The sequence below is a fragment of the Furipterus horrens genome, unplaced genomic scaffold (assembly GCF_987537825.1).
Source record: "Furipterus horrens unplaced genomic scaffold, mFurHor1.1.pri manual_scaffold_1, whole genome shotgun sequence".
Lineage (NCBI taxonomy): Eukaryota > Metazoa > Chordata > Mammalia > Chiroptera > Furipteridae > Furipterus > Furipterus horrens.
The window spans coordinates 198,722,209-198,740,416 of NW_028327171.1; the positions used below are offsets into that span (position 1 = coordinate 198,722,209).

General features: G+C 33.5%; 1 protein-coding gene across 1 annotated transcript in view; it reads right to left on the minus strand.

Moving 5' to 3' along the window:
• Positions 1–18,208, minus strand: part of ERBB4 (erb-b2 receptor tyrosine kinase 4) — a 280,681-nt gene that overhangs the window by 218,852 nt on the left and 43,621 nt on the right. The window contains 3 exon segments of the mRNA XM_090288231.1: positions 1,656–1,778; positions 5,539–5,648; positions 14,964–14,978. Coding sequence (XP_090144357.1) covers positions 1,656–1,778; positions 5,539–5,648; positions 14,964–14,978 — 248 coding nt within the window.

Here is an 18,208-nt window from a genome sequence, read left to right on the forward strand (position 1 = left end):
AACCAAATAATTGCCTGAGTCAGTTTGCATTTGTGTAGTCAAGAATAATTCTTCATATTTTAGACAGTATGTCCTTGTGACAAGTAACATGTTAATTACCACATAGGGTCAACCATACATACTGCATTTATAATTCAGACATACTTATGGAATATTCTATAACCTTTCAATGCAAGTATTTTCAATAAAGGTTCATCATGAAAAATAAGCAAATAATTGTTCTTAATTATAATATTGATAAGGCTTTTGAAAAAATATTGAAATGGGTAATATTGTTCCCAGCTGAAGTCAGAAGATCATATTTAGTCTTGAGTTAAATGGTATCCTTCATTTAAAGTAATATTCAATTTCCAAATCCTATAAAATTGAAAAGTATAAGGGTGACAATACACTTGTAACAATCCAAGATTGCGTTGTCTTTAAAATGGTAGTCTATTTTTATTAGCATAATAAAAATAGAGAAACAGGAAAGTTGCGCTTCTTCGAACAAAGAATTAAAATCTGGAAGGCATCAATTCATCCTCCAGTAGTGTCTATTCAATTAGATGCTCAGTTAATAATTTTGAATTTAATTGAATAAAACATGGATACTAAGATACTAAGATACTTCAGAATTTTAACCCTAGAATAAAATGATTTTATATTTTAAAAACTTGATTAGTTTTAACACAAAGTAGAGACAATTAATGTTTATATTTAGTTGTTAATGATTTCTGTCTAAAAATCCTTGTTTTAAATAGAAAACAACTGAATATTTAAAAACGCAAAATTCCTAAGATCCAGTCTATTTTCACAGATATGTGTATAAAAAATACAGGCTTGCATGTGACTTTAAGGAATATATAAAAATGGCAAAAGTAAATTTGGGACTTGGAAAAATGAACCTCACAAGAAGTAATTTAGTGTTAACCAAGCAGAGTTTCTTATTCTTGTTATTTACCATTAAAAGTAAATTGCAGCACCATTAATCTGTGGCCTGACCTCTGAACTGGTTTTGTAATTAAGCGAAATAAGTAAACATGCAAATGCCATCCTTGGAGCTTTCCCTTTCCAGAAATGTTCCTCTTATTGAAAAGCCACGATGCCAGCCTTCCCTTCTGTCTGACTCGAATTTCACAAATGTAGTCACTTGTTTAGTTTGCGTATCACAGTGAGGACATCAAAACTGGAGAATTTTTATTAAATCCTACATGACAAAAAGTGGTTTAGGAACTCATCCTGTCCTATGAAGGTATCAGCATACGTGTGTGGATTAGCTGAATGGGGAGAGGTTTGGAATAACAGCCTGTCTGGGATTTCACAGAGCACTGTGTAGGGGAAAGGGGATTGGCTGGAGCTGGATATTTTGGATGAGGACAAACTTTTCGAAAGGGGAGATGGTATCAAAAGAGGCTCAGAAGGGCATGGATAGAAAGAACTATCTATTCTTTGGCTTTGTACCAGTTTCCTGCTTTCTCGTGTCTGTATCTGTTCCTAACTGCCTTAATAAAAATTAATGAATTGATCTGTGCCTCGACATCTCAATACTATAAAGGTTTTTCTCTCTGATATTAAAAGGGAATTGGGTTGGTTAGAGCACTAACTCTGGCTATTATTTAAAACAAGCCTGGGGCAAAACTTAAAATAACTGATGGCGTATCTTGTTTTTTACTTACTTTATACACGGTTCCAAATGCACCTGAGCCAAGTACTTTTACTCTTTTGAGCTCAGTTTCTTTCAAAATACGAAGTTGAGCTTGATTGGGCGCTGTGCCACTGGGAGTTAAGGGTTCCACCAACTAAGAAAGACAAAAAGAAAAAAGAAAAAAAGAAAAATACATGTTACAACTTTCAATCCAACAATCAGTGCTTCTCTCTCTTTGTCTGTGGCTGGTTCCCTTTCTCACACATACAAAAACACACAAGCCCATTTTTCTTGAAAAAACAGTATTTTTGTAATATGGATCAGTCACTGTTCCTTCAGACCCTATCTTTTCTCTTCTCATGCTCTGCCTGGTGAGCTCAAGGAATAAATGTGTGTCTAACTAGAAGCATAATAGGCTAGGAGATGTAGATTTTTAAAAACTTTTATAAAAACTTCGAGACTAATTAGGGGCTCTCATTGCTATTTTTTTTTTTCCCATCTTCAACTAAGGCTTGGAGATTTTAGTTATGGCAGCATTCTCTAGTAATGTTATTTTTCTTAGTTAAAAAGATTTAGTCCATAAAACAATAAAATGTTGCCTTCTTGGCACTTAAAAGCCGAGAGAAACACACCAGAAGATTTAAAAAATATGTAGCACAATGCCAATATTCCTGGACAGCGCTTCTAAAACTTTTATGTACATACGAATTACTTGAAGTTCTTGTGATAATGCAGGTTTTTCTTCATTAGGTCTATGGTTTGGGCTGAAATTTGCATTTTACAGGACTCCAAGTGATGCTTATATCTGGTGATTGCCCTTGAACACAGTTTACGTACATACCTACTGGCTTCAAAGTTCTAAAATTCGATTAATTGATTCAAGATCATAAGTGAATGTTAGAAAATGCAAAGGAATACACCACCACCAGCGAGTGAGGTTCATTAGGTTCGGCTTCCTAAAAAAAGGAACACTTTAAAACTGTTCTTGAGATGATAAAAATGGGTTGTCATAAAAGAGGACACTGGCATCATAAAGAAGAGTTTGGACACAGTGTCAAGGAGGAGGAGGAATAAATACATAAAGGGAGTGGAACGGATCTGGAAGGTGGGAAACACCAGATCATAAAGTGGGTTAGGTGTGGCCAAAGGGGGTAAGTTTGGGCTAATAATGTTCGCTGTCATAGGTTAGATGCCACTCAGTCAGAGAAGGTGAATAAGCAAGGGGGACGATGTGCGTGTGTGTACGTTTCTCGCCTATGTGAGAAAATAAAATATAGACAATGGAGAGACTCAGGGTACCAAAAAGTCCATATCCTACGTTCAAATTTGAGATTTTTATCTACCGTCAAGAAAAAGGCATCTTAAATAGGAATTTCTTTCTTAAAAAGTTAAATAAAGGAGCTGAATTTTAAATGCAGACAAATAGCTTGTTCTTTCTCAGCATAAGGAAATAAGTAAGGACTATTCCTACTCAAATTATCTTGAAAACCACCACAATATTTCAAGATGTTTGTTTACAGGGCTAAGTGCACCACGGCCCTCCGGCTTGCTTATTATTGTCTACACATTTTTTTTCCAAGAACTTGAGTATTATACCTTTAAAAGAAGCATAGTTTCATTTTGCAAACTAATACGGTGGAAAGAGTATGAGCTTACATACTCATATTCACATAGACTCATATACCACAGGCTTAGAAAGCAACTTACCCCTTTCATTTCACTGCTGTGAAACAGGTATAGCGTTATTTACCTTAGATGATTATAAGAGAATGCAATGGTACATGATACAGAGAGACAACTTTGCAATATTGCTTGCCATATGTAGGCACTGAACCTGTCATTCTTTATTAGTACATTATAGCATCGATCAAAGCATCAAACTTATAGTGCATACACTTATACATGCATGTTGAAAATTTTTTTTCTACTTTTATTTTGTAACAGAGGAAAGACAATCTGAAGCAGAAGTTTTGGGAAAGTGTATCAACTTTAAATACATTCTAACATACCAGGCTGTAACAAATTCGCAGTTTCAATATTAAGGATTTAAGTTGATGCCCTTAAAAATTCCTCTTTCATTTAGATGGTAAAAAATCATATTTATTTACTTTTATTGAGAGAAAGATAGGAATGAGTTCAACAATTACCTAATTTAGTCCTAAATGAAAACTTACTACAAAAATAGAATTTGCTAATGAAACCAATCAGTATGACTTTATTTAGTAATAAAATGCTATTCTGAAGGACATTCTTAGAAAATACCATAGGAACAAAACGAAACAAAATGACTCTTTTCATAACAATGAATTTTTTTCTGCACACAGTTAAGAGACAGAATTTCTCTTCCACTCCTCTCTAAATTTAGTTAATTCACTTTCGAGAATTCTCTCACAAACTGCCCCAAGCTAAACATGAGGGAAAATTCTATCGGCCTCTGGCATCTTACTTAGCCAAGCTAAAAATGTGCACGGAACGTGGACTGTACTCCAACTTCTACTCACAAGTGTGAGGGGGAAACCAAGCTCCCTCATCATCCAATTCAAGTAAAAATCACTATTATGTTTGCCAATGTACATAATTTCCTACTTTTTTTTTTTTTTTTTTTTTTTTTTTTGCACAGGGTGGGTTTATGGGTACAGAGATAGGTGTTGGCTACTTTTTTAGGTTTGTATATGTCATCGATGAGACACCCATTCTAATTTCGATAACGCCAAACCTTTCAAAGTATTCTTTCTTTATTTTTTTTAAATTACTTATTTGTTTGTTTTTTGTTTATTTACCTTTAGAGAGAAGGGGGAGGAGAAAGAGAGGAAGAGAAACATCACTGTGTGGTTGCCTCTCACTCACACCCCCAACTGGGGACCTGACGTGCAACCTAGTCATGTGTCCTGACTGGGAATCGAACCAGCGACACTTGGTTTGCAGGCCGACGCTCAATCCACTGAGCCACAGCAGCCAGGGCTCAAAGTATTTTCTTTTATGTAACTGTAAAAGAGCTTCTAGTTTTTCTACCTAATTTTGACTTCGGGAGGAAAAGACCTAACATTTAATTCATTATTAGTGTGCAAAATTTATGAATGAATGAACATTTGCATCCCACTATTGTTAAGAGGAAAAGTCAAGACTGTCACACTGACAATGAAAAAGAAAACAAAACCAGGGAAGGTTATACTTGGAACAGATTTGCTCTGAATTGTTCGGCCTGGCAGGAATGTGTATATCAGGAGGAAGCAGTAATATTCCAGTTAAGAGAAATCTGGTAATGCACATTCTTCTGTAATTGTTTTTCTTCTATACCCTGTGCAATGAAAGCTATCAGCTTGCTTGCTAGAGAAGTCAGTGTAGCAATATAAAAGAAATTATAATAATTTAATTTACATATTCACAATAACTAACATGCATAATATTAAATGCATCTCATAAATTGCATGGTAAGGTCTGTGTGATTACAACACTAAGCTTTATCCTGTAAACTCCGCTTTTCACTGCTGGAATAATGAGATCACTGGCTACCAATTTAATGACCCTAGTTAAAGCATAAATTGCTTGTCTATCTGACTACTGAGATATTCTCTACCCAGATTACTTCTAGTAAAACAGTAGCTCTGCTATTGTGATATCCTAGGGCTTAATAATGGGACCCTTCCTCCCAAAGAAACAGATCTGTCTTTTCCTCATTATGGTAATTTTTTTGATCTCCACTCTTTATCCTCTTTAAGCCATGAACATGCCTTGATTACTTTTACTATATACTCTGCTTTTTGATCAACTTTGTATAACATACTATAAAATATAAACTCTCAGCAGGAAATGGAACAAAATTTTCACTTGGGTTAAAAATTGAGTATCATCTAAACCTCCCAAACTTAAACGAAAATCCCTAAACACACGAAGCAAGGAGAAAAACATGTCACCTCTGTCTCCAGGAATCTTCTCAAGGCTCTTTTCTTTTTGATGCTCTTTCTTCTCACATAAACTGCGAATGTTAGACCCACGATGACCAGGATGAAGAGCCCTCCAATGACTCCGGCTGCAATTAGAGGAGTTCTGCCAACCACAACAGAAAAGACAGGACAAAGCATGAGGAGAGAAAACACAGAGGGAGAGGAAAGAGCAGTTGACGTATCTACATATCCCAAATCTACTCAGTTAGAAGTCATGAAAATAAAAACTCTTTAGAGCTGTAATAAAACTTTTATGGTAAAAACAGTAGGTTTCTGGGTTGTTTTTTTAAATGTAAACCATGCACATACAACTAATCTTGGGAGATGAGCAGCCACAACATGCCATTTCATAAAAAATGTAAAATGGTAACAATGAAGCCTTCATGCGAAAATGTTAATATAGGAGCATTTTAAATTGTTTTAATGTTCTATCAGTGGATGGGAAATACATTTTAATTATATTCTATTATATAATATTATTTTCAAAATGTTCTCTAAAACAGGCTTTCTCAACAGTGGCACTATCGGCATTTTGGGCTTATTCTTTTTTGCTTTGGGGGACTGGTCTGCGCATTTTAGGATCTGTTAGCAGCATGAGTGAACTCCATCCACTAGTTGCCAGTAGCACGTCTGTCCTCCAGTCATGACAATGTCTCCAGACAATGCCAAGTGTCTATAAAATTCACACACAGCTGAAAACCAAGATGCTCTAACGCAACAGTTAGTGGTCTAGAGACACCCTGAGCCCTACACCTTCAGAATATGAGGGTCCCAATAAGAGAGGTGTATTGACAGAAGTGCGACTTCAAACTCCAGCAAGGGCAACTTGGGTGGCAGGGGAAAGATAAAAATTTGGGTCAATGTTACGAGGGCAGGAGTACATATTATTATCAAAACTGTGCCTAAGCATCACGTGCTGATGAAAGAGGTCCACAAATTAGGTATTACCTAAAAAGGTGTTAATAGTACCAAAAAGGGATTAAGAAAGAGACTGAATAGAGATTTTTATTTTTAATATTGTTAGCTGAGATATAGTCTTAAAATTGATCATTTTTATTGCTTTTTAAGTTAAAATTTTTCCTTGCTTTAAAAGTAAGAGTGGTTGTTTTAACTTCCTTTTTTTTTTCTTTTCTATTTTTGTTTTTCAATTACAGTTGTTCCACTTTCCCCCCTTTTCTCTCCCCCACCCAGCCCACCCCTTCTCCCGCAATCATATCCCTCCCCATTGTCCATGTCCATGAGTCATTTATACACATTCCTTGACTAGACCCTTCCCAGTAGTATCTATGAGCTTTCTGTGGTCAAAGCCCTGAAATATATTAATTTTATATGCTATAGCAAATAGCCTGGAGTGAAACACATAGGTGTTATCTAATATATATTTGACCATGAAGCCATGAAAGACATCAAAACTAAAAAAGAATTCCCTGAACACTTATGCTTTCCACAGTAAATATTTTATATCTTATATTTCTATTTGTAAAAGAATCTACTCTCTACAGCTGCATTCTTTTAGGAAAAAAAGATCACTTGCTCTTGCAAAATAAACCTTGCTTAAAGACAGGTCAGAAATAATGATAGCAGACAATACTAAATAAAAACTTAAAAAATTTAAAGAGCTCCATAAAAAAATCTGTGTAATGTCTTCTATACATGAGGTCATATGTTTTAAAGATTATTACTTTTTATATTGCTATATAAAACTGTAGAAAATCCTTAAAAACTAGTTTATCCTAAAGGTTGTTTTCTAACAGATGAAAGTACCATAGCATATTGAAATGTTTCTATAATTCAACTAGACTTTCCTAAATAAAATCTTCTAAAGACATACAAATCTATGCTGAGAAAATTAAACAATAGTGTGGACACAAACTCTTCATTGTGATGTGTTTTGGTTGGTGTAAGGTCACAATTTTGAGCATGACAGTTACATATGTATTTCAGTAAATACTTTCAGTTTTCAACTCAAGGCATAATTTTTAGCTTAAATGCTTAACATACCCCTGAAAAGCCACTACTATAAAACGGGTTGTATTTTTATTACTTCAGCCCAATTGTTAATTGCGAAGTTTTTATGTGTGATTGAGTATAGTGCCCACTTTTGGTTAACTCTAGATTTTAACTAAGCTCTAAAACTACTCTTCTTATTTTGCAAAATAAATGGTATGTAGTTATAAAAATATATGCCAACATCACTGTAAGTTTTAATAAATGCTCTATTTGGTTTTTGTTTCTTTTGTTTTTCATTGTAAGAAAGATCACTAACAATAGAACAAAATAAGACCCACATGTTTCGATTCTTTTCAACTACTTGTGGTGAATATCAATTTCCATGTCATTACTACTCAGTTTTGGTCATGGCTTTAAAAACTAAAATGTTCAAAAACTCAGTAGACAATCACTACTATATATTTTTTTCCTTAACGCTTATTATTGATTCCCCCACAGCTGTTCCTTGGTTGATTTGCATTTCTTTACTTTTTATCTCTTCTTAAAACACTACAGAAATAAAAGTAGAAACAACCTGAAGAAGGAAAAAACAAGTTTCTGAATCTAAAGTTCACACTTAAATGTTTTGTTGGAGATTTTGAAAGGCCAAATTTTTCATACTCAACGTAATTAACTTGAAACAAAAACAAACTGTTAACCACAAGGAAGCAACCAGTGGAATCAAGAAGGGGGGCTGTTCTATGATATAAAGCAACTTGAATGTTCTCTTTAAGAAGTGAATATCATGGGAAGGGTACCAGTCTTGATTAAGAAGATTTAATAGTTTTAATGATACAGATGTGAAATGCAATTCTGGATTGGATTCTAGTTTGTGCAAACTACCTGTATAGATGTTTTTCAGATAACTTAGAAGTTTGAATAGGAATTAAGTAGTAGATGAGATGGAAATTTATTATCATGGAAACATGTGGACCATAAATTGAAAACATTGGGTTACAAATAGTAGGATCTCAATTAGGGAAAAATTGAATGTGTATCTGTGCAGGTGTATGTGTGTACATGCACACTGCGTGTGTATATCATAAAGATATTTGGAATAATATACAACAAAACACTAAATAGTAGTTGTCTCTGAATAGTAAGACTATGGGGCTCTTATTTTTGTATTTTTACTCATGGGAAATCTCTAATTTACTGCAATGTATTAATTTCTTTTTGAAACAAAAGTTTATGAAATTTATGAAAAGCACAAAAATCAATAATTATCTGAAAGTCTATTTTTATAATAACAACCTTGCTTTCTTTTCTTTCTTGAATGTTTTCTTGGTTCTTTTCAATTAAGATTTCATTTTAATATTTCCTGCCCACTTTTATAATCTAAGTACTTTTGCATGTATTATCTATTAATAATAGTTTAATGTATCTGAGACTTTTAATTACTACTGTTTCATAACATTAACATCATGTTTTCACAAAACCAAGCTAATTTGAAAAGTTAATACTACTTACACACATTCTACTTCTCCAATTTCTATGACTTCTAGATATTTGTAGATGTAAGACATGATAGTTGTCCTTTTTTTTTCCCTGAGAGTTAATACTTCACTATTTGTGAGTACCCTTTGGATAAAGAGTGTACAACTACTTAAACTGTTTCTTTAAAATGCTATATATCTTTCCTAGTCTAATATTAGTTATTGCCAGCTAAGCTATGCTTTCTGAAAGTGTTCCCTCTTCCATTTGAGTCACAGGAACCTCTCAGAGGCTGAGATAGGACATTGTTAACGCGATTACAAGGGTCAAAACCAAAGGACATAGTCTGTGGTCCCTTAGTTATAACAGGAGTATTGTTTGTTGTCATTGCCCTGCCCATTAAAAGTGGTTGGAACCCTTAAAGTACAAAAGATAGGACACTTCAAGTGTCAAGTCCAAGCTTCAACTAAAAGGATAACATTCATTGATTGTTTACCCTTGTCTGTGATTTGAAAAATAGTCTAATGAAACAGATATCCCCTCCCACTACTGATTAAGGGATTAAGCAAAAAACAAAAATAACAAAACAAAACAAAAAACCTCATAGACAGACATCAGTATAGTGATTACCAGACAAAGAAGGGGTCGGGGGAAGCAGGAGGGGGTAAATGGTGGTGGAAGGAGACTTGACTTGGGGTGGTGAACACACAATACAATATACTGAGGGTGTGTTATAAAAAAGAATTATGAAACACAAAAAAGTGTAAGTAGTATAAACAGACTGATATCATCCAAGTACTTATAGAAACTAATATAAGAATTCTGAATGACAAATGAACTTGGCTAATTTGTTTAAAACCATATACTCTGGTTTTCATAATTTTACCTATAAGTTCAGAGACCGCGCACTAGTTTACATTCTATTGCTTAAACAGTTATATATAAAAGAATAGTGTGTCCCCAAACTATATTACTCATATAATAATATTCTTATCATTCATTACTGCATTTGAGCAATGCTACTCCTTAAGAATATAAAATGTGAGAGAAAACATGAAACCTGATTTTAGAAACACCCAAATATATTCCTTCATGGATGTGTTTCCTTCCAAATATCAGATTACAAACCAATGCAGTGAAGTCAATATAATTTATTATTAAAACTCATATGGTTCTAAAACTATTCTGTTATACCATTTCCACTTAATGCCAAAGGCAGACTATCTTACAAAAAAATGTACAGTGGTATTTTCTTCAAAATTGTAAATTTGGTGGAACTAATACTCTGAATAATATAGTAATTCTAAAGAATGCAAAGTCTATGAGAGCATTTCATAGGTGTATCACCAAACAAAATAATTTTAAATTGATAATATAGGTATATCATTTTAATTTCTTGAATATATAATAACTTTTAATTAAATATAAAGGAAATAATTTGAAGTCCTATAACAAATTGATGGTATATTTTAAACCAGAGAGTTCCACTGTTAGAAGTTTGTAAATTAAACTAAACAAGTTGAAGACGTGTCTTCAGGATTCATTTGTCCAAACTTATAGTTGCTTCACTGTTTATTGGTAGGAACTCAAGTTTTAACGGATTTTTTTAATTTTAAATTTAAATAGGAGGTAAAAAACAAAAACAAAAGGCTAGTAAGATAACTTTAACAAAGTTTGTGTATACTAAACTTTTCAAGTCACAGAAGATGGTAAAATAGTACTTCTAACATTATAATTTTGTGTTTAACTTTGATATCCATTTTTTCCCTTACAGTGGCATATGGTACTAAAAGATTGTTTAGAGTCAGACCAATATGAGTTTTAATTATTTGTCTGCTTCTAACTCATTATTGGGGCCTCTATCAAATAACTCAGTCTAAATACACACAAATATATTCTTTACTTAAAGTGATAAAAAATAAACACAGCTGGAAAATTCCTGCAATCTTATAAATTTGTCTCTAGATCCTGCCTAGTAATGTCATGAAATAAAATACCTTTAAGTCTCAAATAACGATATGCCTCATTTTGACTTGGACAGTCTCAGTTTGTGCCAGTGTAAATATCAACAGTAATACATTCACTCTCAAAGCCACCCTATGTGAGCAGGAAATGTTGATCCTACCGTTAGTCCAGTTTAGAGAATCTAAGACACCCGAAGCTAATAAGTCTACACAGTGTGTGTGTGTGTGTGTGTGTGTGTGTGTGCGCGCGCGCGCGCGCGCGCGAATCATAGTGTTTTAGTATTAGGATGTTTCACTTGCTGAGATAGTTAATTATTAACTGTAATATATATGTACATATAATTTAAATAATGGTTCATAAATTAGGGTCAGATGTCATGGTTTTCTGCAGTCCTATATATTTTTTGCTAAAATTAACACTGGCTATCAACCTTTATCTTATTTTCCTTCTAAAAATTTTACAGTGGCCATCAGACAAAAGCATGAGTCAAGGATAAGCCAGAGGTTAAATGTATTTTCAGCAATGGACTCCATGTTTCTTAATTTGCTCTTGCTCTAAGAAAAATATAGTTGGTCCAAAACATGTTGATTCTTTATTTCAAAAACTTCTTGCAGTCACTTGCCAACTGAGATAGAAAATATAACTTTGGAAATAACATTTTCAATAGTGTATTAATTATGTAAGCAGTTTAAACATAGCAAGTTCATATAAGAAGAACATAAGATTTGGCTGACATCAAGCTCAAGGTACTCATGGATTTTATAGAACATGTAGTGCCTAACAATTCAATTCATTTTCAATGGGAAATAATCTAACATAAATAAAAATGTCAAAATTTTTCTATCCTGATATAGAAAATATTCCTTTCCATAGAAGTAAATTAGATATTTATGTGGTCCTATACACTTCTTTTAAATTCAAAAAATTTAAATACATTGAATATAGACATTCCATTCTAATAATATTTGTATATTTTCAATTAAAATTTTTACATGAATTGTATATTTTCACAATAACTATGTAAGGTAGATCTTATAACCTCCATACTTAATATGAAGAAATAGAATCCGAGGTAGTTAATATAACTGGATAAGTTGAAACATAAATGGTAATGTTAACAAATTTACATCTTAGAGCCTCAAGTCCATTAATATTTTAGTTATATTATGTCATCTGTCCTTCTAAAGGTGATTCATTAGAATTGCTTTTTTAGTAAGTAAATATAAATCATCAGATTTGTCTTCAATTTGATAGTACAGAATAAAGTGCACATACATGTATTTATGAGTTTTAATAGAGTCTTTGATATTATATTTAATTACATCTTACTGTTGTGATTCTCATCAGACTGTAGTTTCCTCTGTATTGATATGTTCATTGTGGTTAAATTTTATTAAATCCTTTATGCCCTTATTAGAGTTTGTAAGTGACATTATTCTTCATTTAGCTTCACTTTATTTGTTTTCCCAGTGATAAAACAAGTAAGAGGATTTTTTGGCTTTAAAGAAATAGATTTCCCTTAAGAAAGGATAAGGAAAGCAGTATTCATACTAGTGACAGGGCCCTGCGCACTGACTCTCTGTTCAGTCTCTCCCAAAGTGGTGCAGATTTGAAACAAGAGACCTTGAAACACTAGGAAACGCAAATTCCACAGAAAACATGTTCAGGGTTACTGCCTAGGGCAAGGAGAGTTACATTAACAGAATTTTTTCTCCTGCAAACTGTGCTTATTCTGACCCAGAATTCCACTTTTCTATGAAGATGACATATATTTTTCTGTTGAGCAAATGAATGTGATCTGGGTCAGAATGTGATGTAGACTCAGTTGACAGTTACAGTTTTTACTTGATAAGACCTAGGGTGTTAGTGTGTCTCTATCATTGGATTAGAATTTGAGATTCCTCTACTAGATCTTAAATATGACTAGAAGCATAAGTGCTGAAGCAAATGACTTTCAGCCTACTATCCATTTTCCTAATCAAATTTGAATGTTTCTTGATTTTTCTTCATGTGTTGAAATAAACTTTCTTCCAGTATTTTTCAATATGTAAATGTTACATATTATTTAACACAGTGTTACAAAGTATTTCAGTAGAGATATTACCATCAAATTGATATGCAATATCATTTAGATTCTTTATCTCAAGGATCACTGACTGAGAAAAATTTCTAAAAGTTGCACGGTGATTCCTTTCTTTGCTTTATAGGCAGTGCTCACATATGTTCATGGGTTTTTGTTTGTTTAAGTTATGGGAAAGTAAACAAACTTGTACATTTAATTTTTGAGACAAACATTCTATAGTTAAAGACATCATCCTGGGATTGTAATTCACCTATAAATTTTACACTTCATAACTTTTTCCCAGATTTATTGAGGTATAATTGACAAATAACTAAAAATTTCTATAAATAAAGCACTGCATGGGAATTAGACCAGAAAGACTTTTCTTTTAAAAGGTTTTACTATGAGCCCAGATAAAATTTTGGTTCTCAGATTCTTCTCATGGTTTACACCTATTAAAAAGTAACATAAATGTCTGTATTAGTACAGCACTTTTATCATTATCTACATAGATAGAATATGTAAATATGTTTAATGCCACAAACAAAACATTGTAAGCTTCTAATTAAAAATATATTACCTATTAAATACTACAACATCCTGTTACATACTCATTCATAGACATGGGAATCTGAAGCAATATGCCAAAGGGTTAAAAAATTATAGAATAAATCTCTTACAACTGCAATTGTATTACCTACCAAAATGGTTCAAAATGTTAAGGAATTTATTAATTTTGTAATTAGGCAGTAAATATTACACAAACACTGTTTTACAGGAAAAAAGTGGAGGAAGTTAAATCATTGCAGGCACCATTCTTTGTTCTTATGTGTTAAAACTTTCTTCACTTCTAAATTTTCATTCATTCTAAGCACTGTGATTTCAGTTCCATGTGTTACCAACAGAAATGATATCCTATTGGCAAATTGCATCTGTCTTTATCTATCAAAGCATTAAGCCACATATTTGTGTCATGTTTATTAGGCACAATTACATGACACAGATTTAAGCAGTCCCGTTTTTCAGAGAATTTACAACCTATTTTTTTAAGCAATAGTTTGACTTGTTTTCTTTATATACATTTCTGCATATAAAAAAAATTTGAATTTTTTCTAGTATGTTTTTTAGACACTCCGCCCTTTCCTTACACTAAAAAGGATTTTTAAAATAAAATGCTTATACAAAGGCATTAAGGAAGTGTCTTTCTTAAGAAATATTACTCTTGCCCTGGCCAGGGGGGTCAGTTGGTTGGACTTTGTCCCTGTACCAAAATGTTGAGCGTTTGATGCGCAGTCAGGGCACATTCCTAGGTTGCAGGTTCCATCCCTGGTCAGGCACGTATGGAAGGCAACAGATCGATGCTTCTCTCTCACATCGATATTTGTCTGTCTGTGGTTTGATTTCTCTCATTAAGGTGAATGTTGTTGTTTCAATCTGTTTTTGTTCTTATCTTTTTACTGACCTTTTGAGACCAATTATTTCAAGCACAACATACCTCTAAAATATTTAATACATTCATTGCTAAAGGGTAAAATTATGGTACTTCTATTTTTTAAAGTACTAATATAAATCCGTTACATGCTGGAATTGTTACAGACATCTTTACATGTCTTTGAAGGCAAGTTTATTGTCTCATTAACAGAAGTAATAAGAATTGTTATATGAATAAATTAACAAATGAATAGTATACTTCAGTAAGTATTCACATACTGTTTATCCGAAATAAACCTTAAAAGCACATAAATACTTAAACAGTTTCAGAACTTCCTATATATTTTTAAACCTAATGGAAGCATGATTTTAAAATATCTCTAATGGAAAGACAATGGTGAGAGTTTTTTTTCTTAATGCTTCTCTGAACATGTTTTTATTTTCTTATTCCTGATTTCATGATGATTGGTAAATTGATCTATCTTTATAAAGGCACTGAAAATTATCTTCCAACCAGTTATTATTTTTGCTTGCCTGTTGTAGTTTAGTTTATCTCTCTGCCCATCACACTGTGTCAAAGTTCTTGGTTGATTGAACCATCATTCCCGATTCCCTGCTCTCGAACATCTTCTAACCTAGTGATGTTTAAAAAGCTAAATAACTTCCCCAGTCTCTCTGCATCTTGGCATGAGCATATAACATATTTCTGACCAGCAAGAGTAAAGTCAGCGTTGGATAGAGAAGTTCTGGGAAAGGACAGGTACAGCTGAGGAACCTGCCCTTCCACTTCTGTCCTTGGATGTATGCTTAGATCTACAGCAGCAAACATAAAGATGAGAAAATTACATAAATTCTGGCCCTTTTTAGCCTTTTCTTATATAAAACAATAACACATAAAGCTATTTGTTGAAGCTAACTAATATCTGACATTATTTTACTTTTAGCTAAGTAAGGTCTGAGCTGAAAAAAGAACAATGTTCAGATTTTCCTTGTTTTTCTTTTCTTACATTTTAACTTCCAGATACATTATCTCATTATCTTGGGTAAAACCAGATTTCAAAGTTCCTATGTGTATCACTAACCAATCATAACTGAATAAAATGCAACTATGGAAACTGGGATCATTCTAATCTGTAACTATAAATCTCAGGTGGACCCCCAGGACTGCCTAGCAAGGCTACTATATTTCTAGGATGAAGTCCTTCTCTCTTTGATGGACAAGCAAATACCTTTCTTTAAATTCCCAATATTGCTTCCCCTACTCTAGTCTAAGATGATGTCCTCATTTTATATTTCATTTAAAAAGAGAGTGAACTGGCTGGGTTGATGAAGAACGGGGTGGTCTGTGGGCTTCACTTTAAAACTGGTTTCTCTTTTCTATCCGAATGGCTTGGAGGGAAAGGGCCCAGAGGTCTGAGAGGGGGGAAACCTAAAATATTTCCCTCAGCCCAAACTAAGTATAATGGGCAAAAGGGTTTTGGATAGGTGAGATGTGCCTAGGACACCTTCCTCCAAAGAAGCCCTTTTTCTTTTTTCCCCTAATGTGGGACATTGAAAAATTAATCCCTGCCTTTTGTCATCTAGTAGTTATGGATTGAATGATGTCTTTTAACCCCTTTGCCAAATCTGTTGCCCCCAGGATACAACAAGGATGCCAGCCTATTAAATCAAGCATACCGTTGTCCGGGGACAGCCAACTGACCTGGAGTCTGTATGATCCTTCCCCATGTGGGAAGGCCACCCTCCCCTCCACACCCCCACTCTTATTATGGATTTCTGGACCCAAGGATAGGTAGGATGATGACCATGTCCAGCTTGAAGCAGCTAGAGGAGCTCGAGACCTTCGTACATTATCCTTTATAAGATTATAAAGGGTCTTAATATCTGAGAGGGAGGGATAGTTATTTTTTATTATTAAAATAATTAATTAATCATTTATTTATTAAAAAAAGAAGAATATATGAAAGGGTGAAGCGGGGGAGCTTGTACGTACAAACCATGGGCATGGATTTGGGGGGGATTGCTGGGGGCGGAGTGGGTGCTGGGTGGAGGGTAGCAAAGGGGAAAAATTGGAACTATTGTAACAATATAATCAATAAAATATACTTAAAAAAAAGAGAGAGTGAACTGAATTGCCTCATCTTCTCACCATCAGATCTGCTTTCGACCTGCATATGCACCTATATCCCCCACAATCCTTCCAGTTACAATGGATGTGCTAAACCCCCGACCCTTTCTAGGGCCAACTTTGCCACTTTCATACTAATTTCCTTCTTTATTGATGACTAAAGAAAAATTTGCCTGCAGTTGTTCATTATCTCCTGAAATATACATTTTCTTTTTATTTTGAATCACTCTCATCAGGTTACAAATGTGTTACAACGTTTTACAACTTACGCAAAACAGATAAACAAAAGCTCTGATTTGCCTTGACTTCACGTTTTCCTCCCTTCGTAGCAAACACCTTGAGAGTTTTCTCTAAACATGTCTCCATTTCTGTCTTCTCCCACTCTGTAATTAACCTTCCCCAAATCTTGACCCATTTAATCCCCAATACTCAATGGAAATTGCTTCTATCTTTTGAAGTTTCACCCATAACCTCTATTCTCACATAAGATGGTCAGTACTTCTTGCCTGTCATCATTAGATTCTGTCTCACTCCCTAACCTACAAACACTTTGTACACTTGCTTTCCTGGATTCATTTCTTTCCTTGATTTTCCTTCTACACCAAATCCATTTCTCTCAATCTCCTTTGCTACATTGTATCCTTGTACTCTCTTCTGTCCTTTAAATTTATAACTTAAATTCTAAGGCTCATTCTTTAGTTTTCTTTTCCATCTGCACTGTCTGCTTATGGAATCTCATCCAATATTATGTTGTAAATATGAATTCGAATTCAGATCCTTTCTTGAGTTCCAGAGTATTATAACTCTCTGACTATACAAAATCTTCACCCAGATATCAAATAAACATATCAAGCTTATCGACATTGTGCCCAAAGGATTTTTTATTTTCCTCATAAAATTTGTTCCACTTTCTTTGGAGCCTTTTTCATCTCAGTTTAAGACATCTTTCATCTAGTTCTCTCTCTTACAATCCTCACTCCATCCAATTTATTTACAATTTTTCTCCTAGTAAGGATTCATACAAATATATAACTATAAAATTATATTGATGAAAGATATCTTTATTATACTACATATTTTATGGTATTACAGATTTTGGTAATTTTTTGCTCCATACTCTCCTTAGTTTCTTAGCACAATGCCTGACATGTACTAAATACAATGAATAATTATGAGCTGATTATTGTTAGGTATCCTATATGAAAGAATGGATGTTTTTGTGTTATACTTTCAAAAATAATATAGTATGTTGATTGTATCAATTGTGGGAGGAATATTTCGTAACATGAACAAATTTTCACCTTATCAAACACAAAGAACCAAATGATACATAATCCAGGATTCATACTCTGCCACCTGAGTTCATTACTACTCTCAATCAACTTTGCTCTGTTTCACAAACCCTACAGCAGGAACTGTGAAGGAAAATCATTAATCAAGTAGCATCAGGTCCTATGAATGTAGTTCTCACACAAAACCATAATAATTTTACCATATCATTTCAGAATTTATAAAAAATGTTACTTTATAAAAGACATAAAACTGAGCCTGTTTACTCATAAATGTTTTAGATTAGTCACTGATACATTAAGAATATAAAAATATAAATATATATTTACATCACATTGCAA